The sequence below is a fragment of the Cibotium barometz genome, chromosome 2 (assembly GCF_041138505.1).
Source record: "Cibotium barometz isolate CiBa-2024 chromosome 2, ASM4113850v1, whole genome shotgun sequence".
Taxonomy (NCBI): domain Eukaryota; kingdom Viridiplantae; phylum Streptophyta; class Polypodiopsida; order Cyatheales; family Cibotiaceae; genus Cibotium; species Cibotium barometz.
The window spans coordinates 70,010,261-70,019,500 of NC_141047.1; the positions used below are offsets into that span (position 1 = coordinate 70,010,261).

A 9,240-nucleotide genomic window follows, 5' to 3' on the forward strand; every position below is an offset into this window, starting at 1 on the left:
CGTCGTATGATCGATTGAGTTTGAACTTTACACACCTTATTAAAACTTTATGGCGTTTTATGTGACATGAGGAATGATACAAATATTTGAAGTTTATATGTCACGAAATCCATAAACAAACGAGTGGGATATGGAAAAGGCTCATGCATTGATGCAAAACTTGGTTTTATTTAAATACGTTATGGTATGAAGGTAACATCAACACGCACATGAAAAGCATGGCTATGGAGGTAAATTAATTAGGACCTTAGGGTACGATTTTTTAATTTGGCGTTGTGCGTGAAAGCGTGAAGTCTCGCGCCACGCGGCCGTAAGAAGCGTCACAACTGACGTGGTATGCTCAACACAGTGGGGCCCTGGTGGGGCGCAGCGCACGCTCTTGACAACGACAGCAGCTAGAGGGCCCCAAAATGGAGGGGCCCAGTAAAGGGCAAGCGAGAGAGTATATAAGCCAGGGACGGCGGCTGAGAGGCGGCATGATTCAAGAGCCCTCTAAGAACATCCACCACTGCTGCTAACTCCTGAGCGTCATAGAGAAAAATGGTGGCCAAATCAGCTCACGCCAGCGAGCCATCGTCGCCTGCTGGTGGCAACAAGCGCTTCAAGGGGGTGCGCATGAGATCCTGGGGGAAATGGGTGTCGGAAATCCGCCTGCCCAACACACGCGCTCGGCTGTGGCTGGGCTCCTACGCCACGGCCGAGGAGGCGGCGCGCGCCTTCGACGTGGCGGTGGTTTGCCTTCGTGGCAGCTCTGCCTCCATCAACTTCCCGGACTCCCCGCCCGCCTACGCCCCTCCCGGCCTTCCGCAACACCAGATCCAGGAGCTCGCCGCCGCCGCAGCTGCTGCTGCCGCCGCCGCACCAGCAATTACCTCTGCCCCCTCCCCCGACTCTGAAGAGAGCGATTCAGGCTGCCAGCAGGACTCATCCCTGGACTCCCCTGCCAGGTCTACGCTGACGGACGAATCAGACGCTGCCACGATTGAAATCAACGCCAGCAGCCAATGCACGACGCCCGTCTCCACCCCTGAAGCGTCGACGGCCTTTGACGATGATCTACGACTGTACGAAGATTTTGCCTTTCCGTGCGCAGAGTTCATGAATTGTGAGTGGGGCATGATCCTGGCGGATGAGCCGCGTTGGGAGCACATGACGCTGTGCGTGCCCTTCCTCGACGACGACGACGAGGGCCCCCAATTCGCCGAACCGCGCCTTTGGAGCCTCTGACCTGCTTTCCCCATGTACAATATGGCTGTTTGGGAATTTCCCGGGAGTGGTCCTCGAGAGAGGTGCTGCTGCCTGTGTACAGAAAATTTTCACAATGCCCCCTTCGAAAATCTGAAATGGTGTCAAATATTCTTCTTCTGCTTCTATCCTTCTTACCGTTCTGAGCGGTCATGCGCTTTTCAAATGATAACTGCTTCTCACACACCTTCCTACTTGTGGGTGAAGGATCTGATTCAAACTGAAGCTTTTTTGTCCACACTGAATAGCTCTTGCCCGACTCCTCGTGAGGGTAGGCATGCACAGGAGATGATGAATTAAACCCTTCACATAACCGGGTTTGTATTGTAATTTTCCCCCCCGCTGAAATTCAAAAATCTAGGTTAGAATTGAAATTTGCCTATTTTAGTCTGTACATTTGGAGTGATTTTCAAGTCTAAATCTTAGTCAAGCCTAAACATTGTCTTCAATTTTAAAGGCTTTTTTTTTAAATGTTATTTTTGAGTACCTGCAAGCATTTAATGAGCTAAGAGAGCTCTCTCTCTCTAATCATTAATATGCCATGTGCATTTGAAAATGCGTTTTTTTTTCCACACACCCTACTCGAAATTTTAATTAGGCATAAAACATTTTCATGTGACTTAAAAGACAATTCCTCAAATCTTGCATCACAAAAGGTATTTTCCTACAACTTGAGGTTGGTATGGTGGGGAAAAAAAAATCAATCGAGACTTTTAAAAATAACCAAAAGCACACATTATTCTATCTATAGGACACACTGTTGAGAGTTGTCCTCTCTCTCTCTCTCTCTCTCTCTCTCTCTCTCTCTCTCTCTCTCTCTCTCTCTCGTCGGATAGATCATATTTGGTCTCTTGGGATTGTTCCTACGACGTTAAAAGAGCTTCTTCTTCTTCTTCTCTCTCTCTCTCTCACTATATATATATATATATATATATATTGATATTAATAATAACATAAGTATGTATATATATATTATATAGTAATAATATGGTTACTAATGTAATAATATTATTTGTGTGCATGCAAGTGTTTGTGTGTGCATGCACGTGCACACACAAATGTAAAAAGTAGATAAAGTAGTAGTAGAATCTATGACTAAGCCATGGGTACATATTTAAAAATCATGAATATTAATTATTAAGAGAACTCATGAGTAGTACTTGACCCATGTGGTGTTACGGCTTGCACATTGTCCTCTTGGTATTACAGTGTTGCCATATAGAGGAGAGCTCTAAGACCTACCACACATAGTAGATATGGGATTAGTTCTCGCATTGATACTCCAGCGACGACAGTGCCGCCTTCTGAAGAGACAGCATGTGGCAAGAGACAGCATGCAATTCATGGACCTGTGCGTAGAAACATACTCAGCAAAATCACTGTGAAATAATATTTCAATTACCCTATGTACCAACTTGTCAACTTAAATTTGAATATAAGTGACTATATGTGTGAATACACTCATAGTGTGAGATATGTATATATTTTGTTGAAATGAACCCTACTATAAATATGTATATGTGTGTGGGTTCACCTCTCTCTCTCTCTCTCTCTCTCTCTCTCTCTCTCTCACACACACACACACACACGCGCGCGCGCGCACACAAAACATGTATGCGCCTGCATGTGCACCCTCTCTCTCTCTCACACACACACACACTCTCTCTCTCTCTCCCACTACTACAGGTATAGATCCTTGCACTTAGACAGTGTATGTGCGAGTGTGAGTGTGTGCATATCTTAATGTGTCGATAGTGAGTGCACCATTAAATCGTAAAGCCTTAATGAAGGCGGCTCATGCTACCCTCATGCTCAAACTGTGTATGTGTCGACTATGTGTGTGTGACTATGTGTGTCAACTATGTGTACACATGCGTACAATTATGTGTGTCACCCCGTGTGTGTGTGTGTGTTTGTGTGTGCATGCATCGATGTCTATGCATGTGTTATCTCTATGTGCGTGTACACAAGAGAGTGTGTGTGTGTGTGCATCTATGTACTTGTGTGTGTGGATGCACGTGTGTATGTACGTGCATGTGTGTGTGTGCATGCACGAACACTTGTGTGTACGTGTATATGTAAGATTCCTCCCTCCGGCTTTCGAGGTGTGCAGGTGTAAGAACCTCCCCTTCTGATCTTATAATTATTCCCCTCTCTGAAATAAAAGAAAGATCCTGTTTTACCCTGTTTTGGCCTAGAGAGAGAAAATGTCTAGAGGGAGATAATTCAAAATTGAGATATTTTTGGATATAAAAATCCTCCTAGTGTCTAAAATGATTTTCCCTGAAACAAAAATTCAAAAAGAACTTTCCAATGTACAATTGGAATTAATTAAAAATAGGTATAAAGGACCTTAGCTTAAGGGTCCAAATTTTTTAAAAAAATGAATTATGCTCCAATTAAGGTTCCTATGGACCAATAAGATTAATCCAAATGTAGGGAGGAGATAAATTGAAGAATAAAAGAAAATCTCCCAAAAATGAGTAAATGCTCACATAAGATGAAGAGTTGACTAAGGACAAGGTTTATTAGTTAAAAAAGAAGAGATATTTAGAGGAAATGATGCATTTTTGACACCTTAGTGTGGGGATCTCCCCTCATGAAGGAGACGCCTATTTCACATGTGTGGAGGAGTTTTAAACTTATAAATAATGAGATATTTTCATCTCTTCTCTCTCCTGTTTCAACTAGATCCAAAAAGTAAGCTAAACTGACCCAAAAATGGTCAAAAATTGACCAATGATCTGAAAATTTCTAGAATCAGTTTACTTGGTTAGAGGCTCATTTTTCCCTATAAATAGAAGCCTCCCCCTTTGTAAAAGGTTAATAGTGTTTATGCACTGTTACTCTACTCCTACCCAGAGCCAATTACATTGAATTTTCTTGATAATTCAATTGTTTTTGGCTTAATCCTCTCCAAAGTAATTGGTGTCCACTCGATCCAAACAAGAGTAGAACCCTCAATCCCTCAAGCCAAAGGAAAGCTTACAAACTCTATGTAAGCTAAATTCTTCTTACTTTTAAATTTTAAATCTATGGTTTTCTTAATCTTCTTGTTTTTTATAGTTGATTAAATTAAATTCTGATGCTATGCCTTGATGAAAAGGCCATCCCCTTCTCTTCCTTACAATTCAGCCTTTCTTTATCCTAGAATGATTAACAAACAATTTGATTAAACTTTTCTTAATGTTTACTCTCTTGAAATTAAAAATTGTGTAGATTAGAGTCCTTTATATCTTAAGGGGGTTAATTTAAATAGAAAAAAGAATGTTAAAAATTGAGAAATGGTCAGCCATACAAAGGAGGTTATGGCAAAATTTTCTTGAATTTTGTGAAAAAGAAAGTTTTTTTTTCATGTTATTCTAAAAGAGTAATTCCCACCATTTGTGCATTCTAAAAGAAATATTCTAATTTACTCCATGTGCATATTCACCTATGAATATGCATGGATATCACTGATATTAATTATAAAAATTAATTTCTATGCATAATGGAAATTTTTATCATAAAAGTGTTGTTTTCATTGAATTTAATTTCTATGCATAGAAAGATTCATAATGAAAATTTTTATTATAAAAGTGTTGTTTTCACATTGAATTTAATTTTTATGCATAGAAAGATGCATAATGGAAATTTTTATTATAAAAGTGTTGTTTTCATTAAAATTGATTTTATGCATAGAAAGATGCATAAAGGATTTATTTTTATTTCAAAAGTGTTACTTTCATTAAAATTGATTTTATGCATAGAAAGATGCATAAAAGATTTATTTTTATTGTTACTTTCATTAAAATTGATTTTATGCATAGAAAGATGCACAAAAGATTTATTTTTATTTCAAAAGTGTTATTCTCATTAAAATTGATTTTATGCATAGAAAGATGCATAAAGGATTTATCTTTCTTTCAAAAGTGTTATTCTCATTAAAATTGATTTTATGCATATAAAGATGCATAAAGGATTTATTTTTCTTTCAAAAGTGATACTCTAATTAAAATTGATTTTATGCATATAAAGATGCATAAAGGATTTATTTTTCTTTCAAAAGTGTTGCTTTCATTAAAATTGATTTTATGCATAGAAAGATGCATAAAGGATTTATTTTTCTTTCAAAAGTGTTACTTTCATTAAAATTAATTGTATGTATAGAAAGATGCATAAAAGATTTATTTTTATTCAAAAGTGTTATTCTCATTAAAATTGATTTTATGCATAGAAAGATGCATAAAGGATTTAATTTTATTTCAAAAGTGTTATTTTTCTTAAATTTGAATTTATACATAAATAGATGCATAAAATATTTTTTATAAAAGTGTTATTCCTACTAAAGTTGATTTTTATGCATAAATAGATGCATAAAGAATCTTTATATCAAAAATTAGAATTCTCTTAAATGAATAGATGTGATGTGAATGGATGGATGGATGGATGTGATGTGAATAGAGGTGATAAGTTGTGAGGTGAATAGATGTGATGAGATGTGATGTGAATTAGATAGATGTAATTGGATGGATGGATGTGATATGAATAGAGGTGATAAGATGTGAAATGAATAGATGTGATGAGATGTTGAATCAGATAGATGTGAATGGATGTGATGGATGAATGGATGGATGAATGTGATGTGAATAGAGGTGATAAGATGTGATTGGATGGATGGATGTATGTGAATAGAGGTGATAAGACGTGAGGTGAATAGATGTGATGAGATGTGATGTGAATCAGATAGATGTGAATGGATGGATGGATGTGATGTGAATAGAGGTGATGAGATGTGAGGTGAATAGATGTGATGTGAATCAGATAGATGTGAATGGATGGATGGATGTGATGTGAATAGAGGTGATGAGATGTGAGGTGAATAGATGTGATGTGAATCAGAGAGATGTGAATGGATGGATGGATGTTATGTGAATAGAGGTGATGAGATGTGAGGTGAATAGATGTAACGAGATGTGATGAGAATCAGATAAGTGTGAATGAATGGATGGGTGGTTGTGATGTGAATAGAGGTGATAAGATGTGAGGTGAGTAGATGTGATGATAAGATGTGATGAGAATCAGATAGATGTGAATGAATGGATGAGATGTGATGTCATGTGAATCAGGATATAAATGAATGATATGGGATATGAGTGGATGATATGTGATGAAAATGGATGTAAATGTATATGTAAAGAATGGATGTGGATGTATGTGAAAGAATGGATATAGATGTGTATGTGAAAGAATGTGATGTGATGTAAAGAGATGTGATATAGATGTGTATGTGAAAGAATGTGATGTGATGTAAAGAGATGTGATGTGTGATGAATATATGTGGATGTGAAGAATGTATAGATAGATGTGAGAAGTCGTACATGTGAACGATTGGATGGACATGGATCAATGAGATGAGATGTGTATGAATGAGATATGATGTGGATAGAAGTGATGTGATATAATGGTGATGAGAATGAATGTGATAGATATGAATGAATGTGAATGTGATGGATATGAATGAATGTGATGGATATGAATGAATGTGATGTGATGGGATGTGAATCGGGATAGATGTGAATGAATGAGATGTGAGGTAAAATGAATGAGATGTGATGTGAGTGAATGGATGTGATGTGAGTGAATGTGATGTTGTCTGAATGGATGTGATGTGAGTGAATGTGATGTCTGAAAAATGGTGAGCTTCTGGTACGGTGGATGAGGGACCAAGGAAGCGGCCTATGAGTGAAGCGTTAGGTCACCTGCAAGAGGGTGTTGGCCATACGGTGCTCGGGCTCTGGGTCGGCTGACGATACCCATGCGTGCATCGAGGAAGATATTGGAACAAGGAGTAAGAGTAGTTTTCTGAATTCGGGCATGGATCTGGTTGATTGACCTTGCTGGTCAACGGATGAGTTCCTGGGAACTTTTTTCCCTGGTACCCAAGACAAAACCTAACCAAATTCCTAATTGGATCCCATCACTATAGTGGTTGGGCGGTTGGCTAACCCATGGGTCTGGATGGGGTTAGAGGCTGGACTGATGGATCCCTAAAATGAGACTCAATTCTGTTATGGCACAATAGATGAAGTAAATCCCAGATAAAAATTGTTCTATGGAAAAGAATCAACAGCTGTGCCTCTCAAATGAGGAAAAATAATCAACGGATGTGCCTCTCAAATGAGGAAAAAAGCATTGGTCTCTATGATCCAAGTGCAATCTTTTCCTTGATCAGACTTTGATACTTATGGATTCGGTCAGATCAATTCAGATAGTTAAGGCTTTTGACTACGTTAGAGTAAAAGTTATCCTAGAAGAATCGCCCGTGCTTTCCGACAAGGGAAGTTTTTCCGGGTTCGATTTTGGAAGAACCAAGGGATTAGTCTCTTGTCTCAATATTTGTGGTGGGTGAGGCCCTGAGTGAGGGACCCTACCCCTGCTAGCACCCCTGAATTCATTGCGTGGTGGGGGCAGGGATCTCACAGTATACGTGCATGTGTGTGTGTGTTTTGCATGCTCAAGTGTGTGCATGCATGTCCATATGAATGTGTATATCTATGTGTGCAAGTGTGTGTGTGTGTTTGTGTGTGTGTGTGTGTGTGCAAGTATACAAGTGTGTGTGTGTGTGTATGCGTGTATGCACATAAATGCATGTGTGTGTGTATACATATGCATGTATGTGCCAATTCTATGTGACATGCACAGTTTACGTGCATGTGTGTGTGTGTGTGTGTGTTTTGCATGCTCGAGTGTGTGCATGCATGTCCATATGAATGTGTATATCTGTCTGAGTTGTGTGTATGTGTGCAAGTGTGTGTGTGTGTGTGTACAAGTATACAAGTGTGTGTGTGTGTATCTATGCATGTATGCACATAAATGCATGTGTGTGTGTATACATATGCATGTATGTGTCGATTCTATGTGACATGCAAGTGTGTGATTCTACATGTGTTGATTCTGTATGTTTTATGTATGTGCACACACGTGGAAGTATATGTGTATATGGTGGGTTGAGTGTGTGCGTGCCAACTCTCACACATGCGTATGCGAGTGTGCGTGCCTTTATGTGTCAATAGTGTGTGCACGCCAACTTTGTGTATGTGCCACCATTAAATTGTAAAGCCTTAATGATGGCAGCTCATGCTACCCTCATGCTCAAACTGTGTATGTGTCGACTACGTGTGTCAACTATGTGTACACATGCGTACGATTATGTGTGTCACCCCGTGTGTGTGTGCATGCATCAATGTCTATGCATGTGTTATCTCTACGTGCGTGTACACAAGAGAGTGTGTGTGCATCTATGTACTTGTGTGTGTGGATACACGTGTGTATGTACGTGCATGTGTGTGTATGCATGCACGAACACGTGTGTACGTGCATACGTGCATGTGTGTGTGTGTATGTGTTTTGCATGCTCGAGTGTGTGCATGCATGTCCATACGAATGTGTATATCTGTGTGTGTTGTGTGTATGTGTGCAAGTGTGTGTGTGTGTGTGTGTGTGTGTGTGTGTGCAAGTATACAAAAGTGTGTGTGTGTGTGTGTGTGTGTGTGTGTGTGTGCAAGTATACAAGTGTGTGTGTATATGTGTGTATGCACATAAATGCATGTGTATGTATACATATGCATGTATGTGTCGATTCTATGTGACATGCAAGTTCGTGTGATTCTACGTGTCGATTCTGTATGTTTTATGTATGTGCACACACGTGGAAGTATGTGTGTATATGGTGGGTCGAGTGTGTGCATGCCAACTCTTGCACATGCGTATGCGAGTGTGTGTGCCTTTATGTGTCAATAGTGTGTGTGCACACATGTCTGTGTGAGTGCATCTTTATGTATTAAAGCCTTAATGAAGACGGCTCTCACATTACCCTCACATTGAGACTATGTGTATCAACTCTGTGTGTGTATGTGATTGATTGTGTGTTGACAAAATTGCATGTGTATGCAACATTATGTTTGCACTTGTGTGTGTACGCGCTTATGTGTATGCATATGTATGTGTCTCTAT

General features: G+C 39.3%; 1 protein-coding gene across 1 annotated transcript; it reads left to right on the forward strand.

The window, feature by feature from the left end:
* The first annotated feature begins 461 nt into the window (after positions 1-461).
* LOC147641413 (uncharacterized) lies at positions 462-1,619 on the forward strand. The gene has a single exon (XM_086821164.1). It carries the CDS (start codon positions 541-543, stop codon positions 1,225-1,227), a length of 687 nt encoding a protein of 228 aa, XP_086677290.1. The 5' UTR covers positions 462-540; the 3' UTR covers positions 1,228-1,619.
* The last annotated feature ends 7,621 nt before the right edge of the window (positions 1,620-9,240 follow it).